Consider the following 18,093-nt stretch of genomic DNA (forward strand, 5'->3'; position numbering starts at 1 on the left):
TGATCGCCAAACTCTGAGGTGTGATGGTTGGTGTCTGAGTCCACCTGGAGAGATGAGTTTCTACAGTGATGCGTCTTCCGAGGACGTGAGAGACGAGTTAGAGTCTTTGGGGTAAGACCATCCGGAGACATTAACACCTGCTTTGCTATAAAGCTCGTTTCTGTCTTATTCTCTGACAGAAAACGACGCGCTGCCGGAGGCGAACGAGCCTCGGACTGTTCCAGCCTCCTTGTCAAAACTTTGCAATTACAATTGTTCTCACTCATTCACAAACGTACACTTTTTAGAGCATATGTTAAGAGTTGACAAAACAGGCATTTTTAATGATTCCGTCCTTACTGTGCCATAGATTCTCAGCTCTCAGTTGTCTCCGCGGTTCGTTTGATTTCGATAGAATAATTACAGAAGTTTGTTCACCGTTTGCTATTTCTATTCACTGCATAAAGACAAATCTAATTTATGCCTAGTGGAGGAAATTAAATCATTTTAACTTAAATTAGTCCCACAACTCAGGCAGTAAGTCCATCAGATTAAAGAAAAAAAATGCCTCATAAGTGCCGTGTTGATGCTCCTACGGTAAAACATAATAAAACATTATAAAGCACTCTCTACGGTGGCCCAGTGTGCAAGAAAACGCGATACTAGTAGGTGCTCATAGAATGGAGAAAATGCAACACGGTGCCGGAGAGGATGTCCTTCATTATGGATGTCCTTCATGTTGGTGCCCCACCGCATGTAGCTGTTTTTTTTTTTTTGTTTTTTTTTTGTTTTTTTTTGTAAGATGATTACTGCTATGAATATGATATGAATGTGTGTCAGGTCTGGATACACTGCGTCACTGTCTTCAAGTGATGATATTGTACAAGTATAACAGTTTTCACTGAGAGCTTTATAACCAGCAACAGCAGACACATAAACACGTCAGCCTCTTCATGTTCAGTGTGAAATGTGAACTGATACATTTATAGCTGCTTTGAAAATATGGGCTGAACAGTACTTTGTTTAACCACATTTAGTGCCATTTCCTTGTAAATTGTGTTCATTTTTCTTCAGCTATGGGCATCAGTATTTTTCTAAATATATATTTTCAGTAACTCTTGATGCAAATAATAACTTTCACATCCCCTTACCAGTTTCCGTTGCATCTGTTTTACTGTCTGAGGTTTGTTTTATGGCAAAGGTCATCCTCCTTTCATCTGAAAAGGCTACAGTGTGCGTTCTGCATGTCTCATGTCGGTGAGATTGATGTGGACAAGTGTGGATTCCACACAGTAACAAAAGCTTAGGAACAGTTATGATACTGAACATCTCTCACAGAGAATGAAGAGGAGAAAGGGTAGACAACACCCAGTGGCATTACTTGACTCAGCTTTTGAAGACACTGTGTTGGTTCCAAACTCTTGGATTGTGATTATGTTTTCCCTGAACATGGTCATTTAGATTAATCTCTTTTTTTCCATGAAACACTTCTGATTTGAATAGATTTCTTTTCAGTTCTCAACAGTACTGAGTTACAGGTTATTTATGATGATACATGATGTTCTTGAAGGTGGTACCACTATGACCTGTCCCGCCATGCTGCAGAAGCTCTTCTCTTGTCCAATGGGACTGATGGAAGTTATCTCCTGAGGAACAGTAATGAGGGACCAAGCTGCTTCGCCCTGTCTGTCAGGTTAGTCTGCCTATAACACCGTCATTCTAAATGAAATACACTGTGTTTTTATTCAGTTTAAATGGTAAATGGTGGCACCATAAACATCTCATGTCACAGTAGATCACTGGTGCTAAAACCCATTGTTGAACGTACATTAAAGAAGTCCAACAGATGATAAACTGAGTTACCTTAATGTAGGGCTTGCTCAACAACCTCATTTCCGATGTCACGAGTACAGTTAACACAGAATAAATACACACAAAACTAATGAATGAGATCTGGAGTATGCCTTGTCAAACTGATTCCCGTCAGCAGCAAAATGTGTGTTGAAAGCTTGGCAAACAAATATGCCAAATATTTGCGGGACGATGTCCAACAAATACAATCTTTTAAGCTGTATCTCGATTATGTCATTCAACGCACTCTGTACACAAAGTCCCACTGTGTAACATTTTCTAAGATTATTGTATTTTTGCATGTTAATGGAACATTAAATGTTGTGTGTCATTTGACAGGGCGAAGGATTCCGTCAAGCATTTTCACGTGACACGCAAAGACAGTGGTTATGTGTTTGGGTTTAACGTGTTTGCCACCCTTCAAGACTTTGTCAACCACTTTGCTAACCAGCCTCTGCTGGGCAGCGACGCAGGTAAGCAGAACTTCAGATTTTCACTGGTGAGCATACTGCATTTTATAAAGTAAAACAATATTATTTTCTTTTCTCTCTGTCTGGTTCCAGGCTTTCATACCCAGGTGAAAAAATATTATTCTTGAATGATACTTTTTGAAGAATGTACTGAGAACACTTTGTGCTATTTTTGTTTGTTGTACTCAAGTGGTCCTTGAGTACCACTTGAGTAATACTTGAATATTCTTGAAGTGTAAGTAGTTGCTAAATTGGCACAATTTTTACAAACTTTAAGTGTCCTTAAGTACACCAGTGAAAATCATGACTCATGAGCATTCAAAACACAGTTGCAGTACAACTATATTATAGCACCAATGTGTTGGAAATATACTTCAATAAACTTAAAATGAGGTGAAATTAATGTACAAATTAATTAAACATGCAAATAGTGTATTACAAAAGACTTGAAAATAAGTATACTTTTCATAAGTACGCTTTATTACAATTAAAAGTGTTTTCTAAGTACGCTGGAGTACAATTTATAATACACTTTGTTTAAAGTATACTTTCATAAGTACTTTGAAATACCATTGTAAGTATCGTAGAATTAGTATTTTCTTTTTTATTTCTATATTTCTATTTCTATTTACTTTTTAATACATTGAAATAGAACTTAATGACATCAATTTAGAAGTACCTGTGTTAAAAGTACATGTCAAACATACAAAAAGCAAAAGTGTACTTGTAATGACTTTTCTATACTTAAATTATATTTCTATACACTAAAGTATGCTACTTTTGGACCGCCTAGTGAAGGTGACACTATCTTTGAGCCTCTTTGTGGTTATATTAGAATCATTTGTTCCACCACAAGTTTGTGTTACAAATAATACAAATAGTATTTGGCACAAAAGGAAAGGCTTGACTACAAACACACAGTAGTTTGAAATTGGGAACCATCAGTACGATGCAAGAAAGGGACTGATGTGATCTGTTTTATTAGAGTCTGTAAAGTCTAGGGGAAGTCTTTTGAATGAACCGGAGTTCAGTTTCCAGCTCACTCATTGCCCCTCTGCTGTTTGTGACTGATCCTTGCTTTTGCTGTGTTTTCACATACAAGGAAATTTCCTTGGTGTTTTGGTGCACGTCAATAAACACAGTAAGAGAAAATAAAAAAATAAAAATCAAGTACTGTCAAGTCAAGATACATAGATGTTTCCTGCCAGCTGCAATTCATAGATGGTGTAGGGGCTTTAGGTTTGTAGTTGGTGATCTGTCTGAGACCCCTCCATACAGAAGCAGTGTTGTTTGTTGAGAACTGCTGTTGAAGTCATTTAGCATCTCTCACTGCTTTGCTAAACCTGTATATTGACACTAAACCTGTTCCTGTTCCCGTTCCCATTCTCTTCCTTTTGCAACGTCATCTGTGTGAGCTCAGCTGTGAACCAGGGTTTGCTATGGTTATAACTCTTCCTGCTGGATGATGGTACACAGCAGTCCTCATTGAAGCTGATGTATGACATCACAACCTTTGTGTATTCATCCAGATATTTGGTAGTAGTCCTGAAAACATCCCAGTTGGTACAGTCCAGCATGCATGAAGATGCTCCACACCTTCACTGTTCCACTGCTTTAACATTCTCACAACAGGTTTACAGAACTTTTATTTCCGCCTGTCTGCAGGGATCAGATCGACCATGGCGTGGGGTATAGGGGTATTCAGCAGTAGATTGCAGGAGATGTGACAACCAATCGAACTGTCTGGGGTCTGTTTGTGAGGAAGTCACGAACATGTCAGTTATAACATCGACCAGCTGGTTGGCACATGTTTGTAGTACACAACCAGGGATGTTTATGTTTTATAGGAGACTATATTAAAATCATAATACAAATTTGATAATAACTGTAATTCCACAATAGCATTATATATTATATATATATAGCATAGTGTTAGTTGTAAAAAAAAATGAAAATGAAAATGCGGTAATCCAATTTGCATTTTGATTTTCACAAACTAATATGGGTATTTGTTGACCAAATTAAGATTAAAATGGAAAAGCTTTTTGACATTCAATTTCTTAAAGGCTTAACCTGCTGTAAAGTGGACAATATTCAAATGCAACAGGTGAAACAGTGCCCCCAGTCTGTTCCATTTACATTGTCAACATTGCTTTCAGTGACCAAATGAAAATGAAAATGCAATTTTCTAACAATTTGAAATTAAAATGAAAACAACAAAGGTTTAATCTGCTCTGAAGTGGAGAGTATTCAAATGCTAATTCAAATTTGAAATTTGAAATGCCATGTAGCTTAATTTTCCATTTGTTCAAGCATTATTAAGTCACAATCACAATGAAAATGCCATTTTCTAATTACTTGAAAATAAAATAAATATAATATACTGATATGGGTGTTCAGATTCAGATCCAAGGTTTACTGCAAATAAATATCAACAGTGCACTTTCATCTGTCATCTGTTTGTCAATATGAATGCTCCTGCAAAACTGATGCTCTTGATTTAACACTCTTGAATGACATCTGCTCCCATTATAAGGCCCCATTTCATTGCTGCTGTCTGATCGATCCCTCAGAAAATCCTGTACAGAGCTCTGTTTGACAAGGCATATTTCCCCAAAGTATGAGGAGGTAAGTCTAGGTCTCCTCAGTCAATGCCAACCTGCGCAAGAAACTTGCCCTTTTTGCACCCTCTATTTTGAAAACCATATCCCAGATGACCTTGAGAGACTTTAAGTGCAGCTGTTGATGTTCTCGAAAAGCAAACATGCATGGAGATGGTTGTAGTCTGTCCACTAGTGGCACCTCACAGGTGACAGCATTGGTGCAGGGGTGAAGTCTTAATAGATCTCACTTTGAGGATATACAGATCCAGCAACTCTCCACTGATCCCTTATTATAGTGTGCACATATTTGAAGAACATTCATCTGACTTGGTTTTACACCCTGTGAAATGAATGTGGTGAAGAGTGTATGTAACTTGATGTGTGTGTGGCTGTAGCATTTGGTGAAGAGTGTATGTAACTTGATGTGTGTGTGGCTGTAGCTTTTGTGTTACAATTAGATTAGACTTCCTGCCACTACTGCTTGTCCTGTGTACAGCTGAGTACTGGAGGAACCACTGGGATTTAGAGCTGGGAGTAATATGCTGACTGGAACAGGAGAGCACAACACTGTAATGTTGTACAACACTGATGCAGCCACACCTGTGCAGCTATGACACACCAGCTCAACAGGGGTCCAGCCCTTTTGCCCCACCTGGAAGAAAAGAAAGTCAAATAAAGTACTTGTTTCTGTTGAGTTTGCTTTTTATGAATCTGATCACAGTCCAAGTTTGGTTTGAAAACATTATACTATTTTAAGGAGTAAAGAAGAAGGGCCTGGATGTGTTTGTATTGTAATAGTGAAATTATATTTGCTGCTTGTTCTACAGGCAGATATCAATTCATGTATTTTCAAACAAGTGAAGAAGAAGAACTCATTAACAACAGAACAGGAACAAAACACACAACAGTGAACTCTGTGCATGTAAAAACAAAAACAAACAAACAAATCAGTTTCTGGGGACTAGCTAGCTTGTGCTCTTTCAGTTATATTAAGGTTTAGATTTTACTAGTGGCTCTAACATGCCTGGAATTAGTCAAATCCCCAGTCTCATGGTCAGTAAAATGGTAACAAACACGGTAACAAAGCATAAAGCCACTATCTTCATCGTGCTTTCAGATCATGGGGCTTGTCTGACTTCCTCATAGACTTGTCACATAACGTCATCACACACCAGACTGGGGGTGCTGTTTCCATTATTGCATTTGAATATTGTCCACTTTGGAGCCTCTTTGAAAATGAAATACCAAATGCCATTTTCAGTTTTATTTTTAAGTTGTTAGAAAAGTGCATTTCTTTTTTGATTTTCAAGTCATTAGGAAATGTTGTTTTCATTCTAATTGTGACTTAAAAAATGTCTAAATGTAAAATTAGGCTACATTGTTTATATTGCATTTTATTTTGAATTAACATTTGAATATTGTCCACTTAAGAGCAGGTTAAGTCTTTGAAAATGAAATGCCAATTACTATTGTCATTTTCATTTAGATTTTCAAGTCGTTTGAAATGTCAAACAGCTTTTCCAGTTTTATTTGATATGGTTATGGAACACCCATAAGAAAATGCAAATTGGATTATTGTATTTTCAGTGGAAAATGATAAAGCTACTGTGGAATTACATTTTTGTTTTCAAGCTTGCATTATCATTTAAATATAGTCCCCTATTGGCTTCCACAGTGGTTATCAGGCACAGCAGCTTGTAGAAGGTAAAAAAAAATAAAAACAAAAGATATTGGTCAATCAGAAACGATCCAGAATGCGGCCTGTTGGTCAGCTGTTAGCTGAGGTATTACAGGATTGCTTAAACCTGACCACACACTTTTTCCCGTGTTGCATAGTACACATTAACGTGCATGACACATTACAACACTTGCCAGTATTGTTAAATCTCCATTCTATATTTTCCAAGACGTATTTTCTTAGTCATGCCTGTAACCTCCCTTCTGCCTCTGAACCAGGAACCCTTATTGTGCTGAAGTGTCCATACCCGTGGCGCGTGGAGGAGCCATCCATCTACGAGTCTGTGCGAGTTCACACAGCCATACAAACGGGCCGCACAGAAAACGATCTGGTGCCGAATGCCCCATCGGTAAGACACCTACAACACACAACTGTGAACAGCTGCTAACAAAATATGTCAAAATACCTCTATGATGTGCTGTGACCGAAAGAATGTACAGGAAATTCAACATGGGTATTAATATTTATAGTTTTAGACCATAATTTCTACTCAATAACGTAATGGTTCGCTAATCCCTGGCAATAAACAGGAATTGTCCACCCATAGCTTAGCAACTGATAACTAAGCACAAGAGACCTGTTGAGGTTTTTGCTTTCTCTACATTTTCGGTGTGCATTTAGCTCTACTTAGAGCTGTTCTCAGTGTCAGAGGATATTTTGCCAAACCAAAACTGTCAGGAATGTATTAAACAGTGTTTTTGTCTGTTCTAACTTACACTGCTTTCCAAACTTTACTCAGGAAGCACTGTAAAACTAAAGAGATAAAAGAAGACATCTCGTAATATTTCATTTGGTTACAGACGTTGTTGAAGAACAATATTGTTATATTGGCTGTTTTAAATATATAGCAACAAATACGTAAGCTATGGCTAATTTATATGGGAAATTCCATTACAATGCTAGCGTTAGCATATATGATGAAAATACACATTTCAAACAAACTTGGATTCATTAACAAAGGATGTCATTACTAGTATTCTTAATATTCAATGTCAAGATGACTGTATGAGTCCGTACTCACAGGCAAACGTGTTTTCTGGCCAACTAAAGTCAAAAGAAAAAAAATAAGTGACTGTTTACTTCACCATGTACTTCACTCTGGACAAGATACTGAATGAACACCAGGAACAGACAGCATCAGATGTGAATACCAGACCCCTCACAACATCCACTGTGAAGAGGTCATCAACAAGGAATCACTGGATGACCAGAGAAATTTCAAGAGGGACACTCACATGTAACACCTGAGACCATCTTTGAACAGAGACAGAAGCTACCATCTGTCCCCATATATACCTGTTATCATGTGATGGGAGTCCCATGCTTAATTCATGTGCTGACTGAACTGAACTGAGCTAAACCAATGACGATGACGCCACCAACTTCATTCACTGATGAAGAACTGTGAGATTTGGTTGAAGCTCCAATAAACTCGTAACTGGACCTAGATCCAAGTTGGAATAAACCAGAATTATTATTGAAAGTCATTACTTCTCTCACTGTAGAATTATTTTTCTACTAACACAAAGCATGTCTTTTCAGCTGGGCACAAAGGAAGGCTATCTAGTGAAACAAGGAGCAATTGTAAAGGTAAGAACTCAAGGAGGACCCTGTCGTCACTAGAAAAATGTCCGTATAGGTTGACTGTGTGAGCAGGTTATTATGACCATGTTTACCTTTACAGTTAGGCTAGTGGTCGTAGTAATTATGAGCAGAGCAGAGGAGGAAGTCAGGTGACAACTTATAAAGAGCAGAAAGTCTGCTTTTGGAGGGAGGTAGGTTGAAGGAAGGGTCAGACAAATACAGGACTTTGATCCAGGAGATGCTGTTCATGTCCTGTGTGAAACTGAAAGTCAACGTAGACAAATGTTAAGTACACTTACGTAACAGTAAAGTACTTATTTCAACCCATATGATCTTTTCTTAAACCTACCCAAGCAGTTTTGGTGCCTAAACCTAAGGAAAGTGCGACTGTCTGCCTTCAGATGAAGGTCCACCTTCATCGTACTTTCCAACAGTGTTATGTGTTGTTTCGGGAGTCAATGGCAATTGACCTATTTAGTTGTTAAGATATGAGAATATGTTAGTAGGAGCGTTATACTTCACCGTGTCTGAACACAAATCTGTTTTTTTCAGGAAATTTGTTTTCAGTTGTCCCCTTGAATATTGAAGTTGAAAATATTATCAAACTGTAGTGGAACAGGGCTCTTACACCCCATTTACACCTTACATTAGAACGGGTCTCGTATCCACATTGTATCTAAATATGATTTAACCTGATTATATTTACACCTGGTATTAATGTGTCTCCAGTCAATGGGATCAGTCTGTCCAGCTTCTTCTTGTTCTTGCTCTTCTTCTTCCTTCTTACACCCTCCTCTTTTTTTGTGTGGGTCCAAAAATGAAAAGGCTGTTTTATGCAGCTGCTTGTATTTCAGCTGTGCTCAGTGCCACCACTGTCCAGAGGGCGATCAGGATACAGGAATGCATTCAAGACTGGTGGAAGAAGATAGTGATAATGACCTTTACAGATGACGACTGGGTGTCAACCCTATGTGTGCAGGATTTATTTGCTGAAGATTGGAACTTGTGTTATCCAGAACAAACACGCACTTGACCAGACAGTTGGAGAAGAGGGTCACAGCAAGCACTATCCAATTGCAATGTGATCACCCAAAATGCATTTTAATGCAAGGCATAAAGGGAGTCTTAGAAACATGTGCTTCAGTGTTTGAACACTAAGGTGATATTTAAAATACATCCACTTGTAAACATTTTTGCAGAACTGGAAACAGAGGTGGTTCACACTCAACAGATACGAACTCAAATACTTCAAAGACAAAACGGTGAGTCTTGTGTGCTAAATATGCCATTTCACAACTTCACTTTTTTGTTAGGCTGGAGCAATTGTTTCAGCTACTTCCAGTCATGTCAGACAAAAAAACAAGAGGGTTTGAGCTTGTAGTGTGTATGTGTAAGCTGTAAAGTGTCTCTGTTTCAGTGTGAGGAGCCCATTCGAACCCTGGATCTGAGAGCCTGCTCTGCAGTCCAGTTCGACTACTCTCAGGACAGAGTAAACTGTTTCTGGTAAGTGATGGTCAGCCAGTGATCAGCGATTTTGCATAAAGTAAGCACACATATTTTTTGTTTCATCCCTCAATATAGATGCCTTTAGTTATTGTCTTCCATGATAGTAGAGTCAATCTTTTTTGGGTCTGGATGTTGTTTGGACATCTGAGTAAGTCATCTTGGGCTTTTGGAAAATGTGATTATTATGAATAAATATGCAACATGGACACAAACATCAAAAGCAAAATGTGTCCGATATGTATCATATGTCACCAAAAATCTGAAGAATAAGCAAACCACATCTGGTTCAGATTAGGCCACAGTTGTACTTCCCCTGGGCAGACAAATCTGCCACTTGTGTTGCTTGAAAAACGGGAAGTCTAAGCAGTAAAATAACAGAAGAAAAGGGGTGTGGGGGATGGGAGCAGAAGTGCACATGAGCTCAAAGGCAGCAGTGTCTTTACGATGTTACAACCACTGATTCCTCTTTACCTTTCACAGAATGTCCAACGCTGAATAGTTAGTGAGCGATCCAAACAGGAGCTGCTGATTTCAATTGTCTGCTTTTATTTCATCCAGCAGAAATCTGGTCATCAGGCAAACAGGCTTTGTGCGTTAGAGCAGTGGTTCCCAACCTTTTTTCCTTGAAGCCCCCCATGACTGTGTCCAAGACAAGCCAGGCCCCCCCCAACCCCAACTCCTACCGCATACACGCACTAAAAGAATAAAGTGATTAATTACAAACTTTTATTTGCAAAAATATGTTTTAATTTGGATTATATAGAGTTCTGATTATCCAATTGGGTGTGCTATTGGGTTTTATAAATTTAATGTGCACAAATATAATTTTGGTAACCTCACAACCTTAGCCAGGGGCTTGTGGACAGGTAAGCCAGGCAATTGCTTGGAGCCCTTGGCCACTAGGGGGGTCCCGGCCATGGTGTGTACTGGTGGGGTGGGGGCCCCAGGGATTTCTTGCTTGGAGCCCCAACAGACCCTAGCAAAGGCACTGACCTCAGCGCAGACAAAATTGTGCACACCCCCTGCGATCTCTGGCGCCCCCCAGAGGGGGGTGCAGACCCCAGGTTGGGAACCAGTGCGTGATGAATTCAGGAGTAATTGTAAAGTAAAGTAATTGTAAAGCGGTCTGAACATGATATGCTAGAATCCAGATTTCATGGCTCAGATTGAATTTTTTCCACAGGCATGGCTGCTGAGGTGTAATATGTAGAGCCTGAAATACACCTGAAAGGGAAAAAAAAGCATTTCTTGCTGTTGTTTTATCACCATGGAGATATCATACATTCAGCATTATTTTAATGGTTGAAATGAAAAACACATAGACATTCCAAATACTTATCATTAAAATTACTAGGGAAATACACTTACATTGAGCACTAAGACATCTGAAAACACACAACTTCAACTGCAATGCAGGCATGACAAACTAAACCCACAGATAGGAATGGTAATTCTTCATATTGTGTTCCATAATTTTCAAAGAGTTTCCAATAATTGTCATCCAAAGAACTCTGTAATGTGCTACTAATTATAGGGAAAAGAGATACTGTGTTCAGTTGTTGCACTTCCAAGTAGTTATTTGGAATTAACTGATGGCATAACTTAGAGAAAGTCTTTCATTTGAGTACAGCAGGTCAGCTGAACAGGATCTCGTAAAGGTGTAAACAGGAGTGATTTCACCATGTTTCAGTGTTCATAAGGACAAGAGTGTTAAGGCGTACTTGAAAAACAGTGAACCTATCCTTTAGAGTTGAGCAAAACTAAATGTGACAAGCTTTCTGAGAAATTACAGATTAAGGACAGTGTAAAACAAGATGAAATTATATGGCCGCCATCTGACGAAGTGATTCACTGTTCTGTTAAGATCAGATCTGACAACAAGATCATGGACCCACCACTACAACACATTTTGTTCCAAAACTTGTTGTTCAGTGCAATCACACTGTGATGTTTACTGTCACACCGTGGATGATGAGGAGAATTGACACTCTCAACTAGAAAAGAGCGCCTGCTTCCTAGTTTTCTACAGGCAAATGACAAAGCAAATGTTTTGGTTTTACTTTCCACACACCACTAGATAATATACTGTAATGCACAACTCTTCCCTCCTTTCCAGTGAGTAACTCTTCATATCTGCGTGTGTTCACAGCCTGGTGTTTCCTGAGAGAACATTTTATTTTTGTACAAAGACGGGTGTGGAGGCAGACGAGTGGATCAAGATTTTGAGGTGGAAACTGGTGAGTTTGTTCAGACTGCAGTGCTGGCAGGAAGTAGGATGTTTTATCAGTACCTTGAACTCCTGCAAACATTGCTTGTGTAATATTAACTCACTTCCTTATTCCTGAAAAAGACAATGTTTCTTGAACTGCTGATCCTCTGCTGCTTTAACAACACATTGCTGTACTCTATTACAGTATGTGTGTGTAGCACAAGACTGATAATACCAGTGGAAATTTAAAGTTGAATTCTTGTGACCTGTTTACCTGAAGGGTTGTGCACTGTAAAAGAATGGGAGATTCAGCTTTGAGAGCTACATTTTCAACTAAATTCATTGAACTATAGGGAAAAAAAAAAAAGTGAAACGGTCCATTTAGTTCAATCAACAGCTGCTCTGTCATAGAGACAAATAGTACTACAGTCTGACTTAGTGCTGGAAAAGAAGGGCAAGTGTTTCTGCTGTTTTTTTCAGTACTGGGTCTGTACTGGTGGTGTACAGCCTCACACCTTGGGATCACGGTCACTGATTGAGATGGAAGCCTTACAACCATAAACAGTGTTCCAAATTCACTCTAGCACAGTGTGACAAACTCTGCTTCAAGCAGTGTGGTTGTTGTCATATATTTAGAGATGTGGACCTGGTATGTACTATGCCGAAGTGACTACTCAGCAGGAATCAGACCCGTTAAATGATGAATGTTTCCCATTCCCATCCCAGTGAAGGAGTTTCATAGTCAGCTAGTTACCCTGCTCCATACTGTTACCATCAGTGTAGAATGTAAGTGGTCACTGATCATGATTTTAGTAATATTCATTTGTTTCTCCATTTCTGGAGGGTTAACCCAAATGTTTATGCTTGAAGGTTTGTTAATAAAGTAACAATGTAAACTTACAAATGTGATGGGTTCAGGGACAGCTCAGTGGGGCATTTATTCAACTCAAAATCATAGAAAAAATAGGAGCTGATGATGACTTGAACCTAAGTATTTTGAAGGTGGCAGCAGACATTTTATGCTGCCTTGGCTTAAAACAAACAGATCAGTAGATTTCTGTAAGTTGCAACTGGCAGTGACACTCTTTGTTTCCAGTCACAGATAAGAAAAGGTCGATGACACTGAAGATGGATAGAAGCCCCACCTTCACAGACGTCACATCAGCTGGATGAACAATGAAGAACAGCACCGCTCAACACTGAGGACTTAACATTGAATGAATAATACTGAAACAGTTTTCTGAGTGTTGTGACCCGAGGCTCAGAACTTGGATATGATTCCACTTTGCTTTGTAACATAAATTATTTAATGCAAAGGGACAAGTCTCCTGTTAGCAGTCTTACTATTTTTTCTAAGAGGATGGTTGTTCTTAGCATGTTTAACTTGGCCATTTGCTTTAGCGACTATTTAAAGGGTCCTGCTGCACCAAAACCAACAATGTGCTAGTCTGTCTATCCATACTTTTTGACTTCCCTACAGATGTTGTTTTTTGTTTATCCAATTCGGGTTTGAAACGAAAAAATCAAAGCACGAATGACACAGATTCCAGATGTCTAAAACCCTGTGCTGGTTTTAACTCACAGCACAGGATGAACAGCTCTTAAAAACACTTTTGGCTGCTAGCACAAAAGGTATCACATGGAAAATGACATCAGGCCAACCCTCCAACAACGATGGCTGGACTGCAATTGTCAAAGAAATACAATGTATGGAGGACTTGAGCTTTACTGTACGAGTGCAATACAAACTACATACTTTTACATTAAAATCCTACAATGAAAAAAAAGCAGGGAAACAACTTTTGGGTGCTAAAATAAAACATTTATTCAGACTTCATGACATTTGATTTGACATATAAACTCTGTCTAGGCCTTGAAAATGCTGAAGAGGAGCACCTAAACTCTACAGAAAATGGCAGAAAGCAAAGTTGACAGAACAAAAAGTGTAGAGGAAAGCTCAATCATGATGTAAACAAGTCAGGAGATGTTGACACTTCCATGTCATTACATGGAAGAGTGAAACCTCCAGACAGGTTTTCTCACAAGACATTAATGCACCATTAGAGACAGAGAGATTCGGTGAGCAGTTTGTGGTCCAGATCGGTGATTCTGCCGTGGATCCTGCTCAGGGTTGTCCTGTCAGAGCTTATGTCACCTCCACCACCTGCCTGAGCTCCTCTATTAGAGGAGCCAACTCCTTCTCCAGACTCATGATGAGACCTGAGGACACACAAAGTGGACCGCCCAAATGTTACGAGTCATCTAGGTGCTCTCCAAACAAGAGAAGCACATGCGGAAAATAAGGCATGTTCAACAGAGGATGAAGTGAAATGTCTGTGGTGACCATGACCTTTCTGATGACACCACCAGCACAGTATATCAGCTCTTAGTCGTCAAAAAATGAGACACTGTAATATTATACGGCTATATGAGAAAAATGTAGGCTCACCGTTGAGCAGCTACAACAGAACATGTTATTATATGAATAAGAAACCAAGATGAAGTTAAAATACATTTGAGGTGTCCAATTTCTTGACAACTGGACACTGAACAAGGACTATATGATGCAGCTGAAATCTACTTGAATACTTCTGGTTGGACTATTTGTCACTGATCACTATTTGTGCTCATGACAAACATATCACAATTAACTTTCGGAATGTTTTCAAAATGTAATATTGATGTTAGAAATGTCACACAGCAGTGTCATATATGCAGACCTCACACTGTCCCACTGAACCACATTAGCTCTATATCTCTGGACTTCTGGACTTTCCCCCTTTGTCGTAAGTACCCTTCTACAAATGTTGCAAAACACAGTGAATCTTAACAACTGTGTTGCTGTGACCAAAGGTTTGGAAACATCACCACTTTGCTTTGGCTGTAGTGTCAAAAAAAGAGAAAAGAGACCATGTGAAACAGACTGTGAATGAAAGATTGAATACCTGATTTGCTGGCCACAGAGCTTTATGAGCGCAGGTGCTTCATTATCTTTAGTACACTGTGGCTTTCAGAAGAAGTGCAAAAACTACTGTTGCTTTCATGGACTGAGGTCATTGGAAGAGATAGTTACCTGTGTTGGCATTGCTGCTGGCAATGAAACTGATGACCAGTGGTAACCGATTGAACTGCACAATCTGTTCAGCCCAGAGACACAACAGACATGTTAGGCCAAAAACTGCTGACTTAAGGAAAAGGGGATCACTATAAGCTTATTTAAAAACTGAAACATCACACGCAACGGCCAGCAACCGACCACGTTCACAGCTCATGTGTTGCGCTAGTATGAGGTGTTTTCTATGAAACTGAACATGTGAAAGCTGAGTAGAGCTTCCTCATAAACAAGCTGCATAGTACTTCCAGTTCTAAATAAATGTACAATCAACCATAATACATCGTGCACTTTGAAGGTGGTTTAAACTGACCTGAAAGGGCCAAAACTTTATCCTTTTATAGCATTTATCAGACAAATCTATCATAGCTGGAATTGTACATGGAGTCATCATTGGAATGCTGGCATCTGACCTGGTAGGTGTTGTAGTAGCAGATGATGCTCTTGTTCTTGGAAAGGCCCAGCTTGCTGCCTTGATCTGTAGCCAGAGCAAAAGTGGACAAGAAGCCGGGTCTCAGCGCGTGGACTGGGGCGTTGTCATTGGCAACTGCAGGGACACAGACGCAATAATAACAACAGCTCTCCAGACAGTGAGCGGCTGCTCCTCCTTCTTTCTGTCCACACCATTCATTTCAAATATTGCATGACAAAACATAACATATGCATAATGAAATTTATGTGCTTTTACTTTCCAAACAAACCAAGCAGGCAATCAAACCACTTACCCATGACCTGTTTACAACACTCTACTGTGGAATATCTATTCAGCTGATCTACCAGTGTAGTGGGTGGATATGTTTTCATTTGACTGGAGCTGCACTGACCATCCAGACACTGACTTCTCTGCATGGGTTGCTGTGGTAACAACACAGGCATCAGTGACTGCATATGTGAGCGATGCAGCTTTCCAACGCAAAAGCATGAGAAATGGTGATCCATCATCTCGCCCTCCAAACAATCATGCTGTCAGGGTCTGGTGCAGAAGACTACTATTCTCTGGGCCGTCCTCCATACTGCTCTGCTAATAGCAGCATGGATTACGCTCAGCTACTCTGTAGCACTTCAGTCAGTTTGGATTTGGATGTCACATTGCAAATCACGCAAAAGATACTTTGAAAAAGACAGAGGAAGCCAGCAACATCACAGACGACATGCCTTTTACAATTACAATTACAATTTGTCATTTGGCAGACGCTTTTATCCAAAGCGACATACATACATGAGATTTTCATACATTACAAGCAAGGTTCTATACGGGAGAGAACAACAAGAATAAGTGCCCTAACGCAACTTTCTAGTCCAATTGGACATAGATGCTATGAGGCAGTGCTACGAAGTAATGCATAGAGTTAACAGAGAATTTTTTTTTTTTAAAGAAAGAAGGTGTTCAGTAAAGAGCTTGGTCTTTAGTCTTTTCTAAAGATTGAGAGGGACTCTGCAGAACGAATGGAGTTTGGTAACTCGTTCCACCACCGGGGAACCACAGAAGAGTCTAGCTGAAGACTTAGGGCTTTTTTTGAGCTGACAACACCAGACACTGTCCCTGAGCAGAACGCAGTGAGCAGGAGGGAGCATGAACCTGAATGAGGGAGTTCTGGCAGGTCAGAGGGGTTTTGGTGGCAACTTTGTAGGCGAGCATCAAGGACTTATACTTGATGTGGGCAGCAACTGGGAGCCAGTGGAAGGATATGAACAGCGGAGTGACGTGCTCGTTTGGGCTGGTTGAAGATCAGGCCAGCCGCCACATTCTGGATCATTTGCAAGGGTTTTAACAAGCATGCTTTTAAAGATGATGCGCTCTCTCTCTCTCTCTCTCTCTCTCTCTACGGCATGTGGAGAAAATCAGCTCACTGTGACACATTCCACATTAGATGGCCCTACTCCCAACAAGACCACACTATCCTGATCAGTGTGTGAAGCCATGCTGCAGGGTTGTAGTGGACTGCATACAGCCAGGATGGATTCAAAAATTGTTTCTTACCTTTGATAACTGGGACACCATCCCTGTCTGTCACCACAATAGCATGAAGACCTTCAACACTGACGGATAACAGACAATAGATTTACTAATTACTCAACACTTCACATTCTGATAGTTTCATTGTGACATAGAGAATAACTTTACCATTATACAACATCAATCATACACACCTTTGCAGCTGTTTGTACAGATATCTTTTCAAATCCTGCAAAGAAATCATGGTCGAAAGTTAGACAAGCTTCTACATGACTGTCACTGACAAGCATATAGGCGATCATCTTAAATATCAGGTAGCTACATGTGTAGCGCACGTACATCCAGCCAGGTCTAGGTCACACAAACTCCCAAAATATACACAAAACAATCACATCAAATCTTTTTAACGCTCGAGCTCTCAGTTACCGAAACGTTCTAACTTATAAACCACGTATTTGTTCTGTACACCACAAATATAACGATGTAACTTATTTTTTTATTATTATTTATTTATTTTTTGTACATATCCCAAAATATTTTTCTCTCTTCCTCCGTGCTAAAGAAAGGCAGAGGCTACTGAATAAGCTAACCAGAAGTGGAGAGACAGACAGGCCATACTCACATCAGCCATGGCGGCCAATGTTTTAGCGTTTTATCCAGCAGCTGTAGGGAGAAAACAGGCTCCATTAAACGTCCTCACGAATAAGCAGTAACTTGGGCTGTTAGTATAGCTAACTGTGGTTCTGTGAAATTAATTAGAGCATGCTAACATGGAAGCTAATGAGCAATAGAACTGGCGATGTGTTTAGCTAACTGTTACTTCCTCTAATCAATGAACTGTCAACTGCTCAAGTATGCCTCTGCATGCTAAATTAATTTAAAATGCTGAGCTAACCAATAAAACAAGAATACAAATCAAGACAGCAAATCGGATCAAATACCTTCTTTCAATCCTTATTCGGTCAGGTTAACATGTAACAGCTACATACTGGACAAGAGGCACGAGCAGAAATCACATGATAGACTTGTTTTGTTTCCGGCTCTTGAAGAAGTGTTCAGGAGAGTTAGTACTGCGCAACATTGC

At 39.6% G+C, this 18,093-nt stretch overlaps 2 protein-coding genes across 2 annotated transcripts; one reads left to right on the forward strand and one right to left on the reverse strand.

Moving 5' to 3' along the window:
* Window positions 1–13,263, forward strand: dapp1 (dual adaptor of phosphotyrosine and 3-phosphoinositides). Its single transcript, XM_076749339.1, has 9 exons — window positions 1–111; window positions 1,550–1,672; window positions 2,170–2,303; window positions 6,860–6,990; window positions 8,184–8,231; window positions 9,425–9,487; window positions 9,643–9,728; window positions 11,881–11,968; window positions 13,037–13,263. Exons 1-9 carry the CDS (start codon window positions 53–55, stop codon window positions 13,058–13,060), a joined length of 756 nt encoding a protein of 251 aa, XP_076605454.1. The 5' UTR covers window positions 1–52; the 3' UTR covers window positions 13,061–13,263.
* A 481-nt stretch (window positions 13,264–13,744) lies between these two features.
* lamtor3 (late endosomal/lysosomal adaptor, MAPK and MTOR activator 3) lies at window positions 13,745–18,049 on the reverse strand. Its single transcript, XM_076749340.1, has 7 exons — window positions 17,951–18,049; window positions 17,632–17,672; window positions 17,204–17,238; window positions 17,034–17,092; window positions 15,466–15,599; window positions 15,014–15,077; window positions 13,745–14,160 (listed from the first exon to the last, which is right to left on the reverse strand). The coding sequence occupies exons 2-7, from the start codon at window positions 17,638–17,640 to the stop codon at window positions 14,087–14,089; spliced, it is 375 nt and encodes a 124-aa protein (XP_076605455.1). The 5' UTR covers window positions 17,641–17,672; window positions 17,951–18,049; the 3' UTR covers window positions 13,745–14,086.
* Between the last annotated feature and the right edge of the window lie 44 nt (window positions 18,050–18,093).

This window comes from Chaetodon auriga, chromosome 14 (genome assembly GCF_051107435.1).
Source record: "Chaetodon auriga isolate fChaAug3 chromosome 14, fChaAug3.hap1, whole genome shotgun sequence".
NCBI classification, from domain to species: domain Eukaryota; kingdom Metazoa; phylum Chordata; class Actinopteri; order Chaetodontiformes; family Chaetodontidae; genus Chaetodon; species Chaetodon auriga.

Excerpts from the sequence above, each read along its gene's own strand:
- dapp1 (XM_076749339.1), top strand. The coding sequence starts at position 53 with ATGAGTTTCTACAGTGATGCGTCTTCCGAGGACGTGAGAGACGAGTTA. Across the intron at positions 2,304-6,859 it reads TCTGCTGGGCAGCGACGCAG|GAACCCTTATTGTGCTGAAG; the intron begins GTAAGCAGAACT and ends CCTCTGAACCAG. Across the intron at positions 9,488-9,642 it reads AATACTTCAAAGACAAAACG|TGTGAGGAGCCCATTCGAAC; the intron begins GTGAGTCTTGTG and ends TCTCTGTTTCAG.
- lamtor3 (XM_076749340.1), bottom strand. Across the intron at positions 15,078-15,465 it reads GCTACTACAACACCTACCAG|ATTGTGCAGTTCAATCGGTT; the intron begins GTCAGATGCCAG and ends TGGGCTGAACAG. Across the intron at positions 14,161-15,013 it reads CAGCAGCAATGCCAACACAG|GTCTCATCATGAGTCTGGAG; the intron begins GTAACTATCTCT and ends GTGTGTCCTCAG.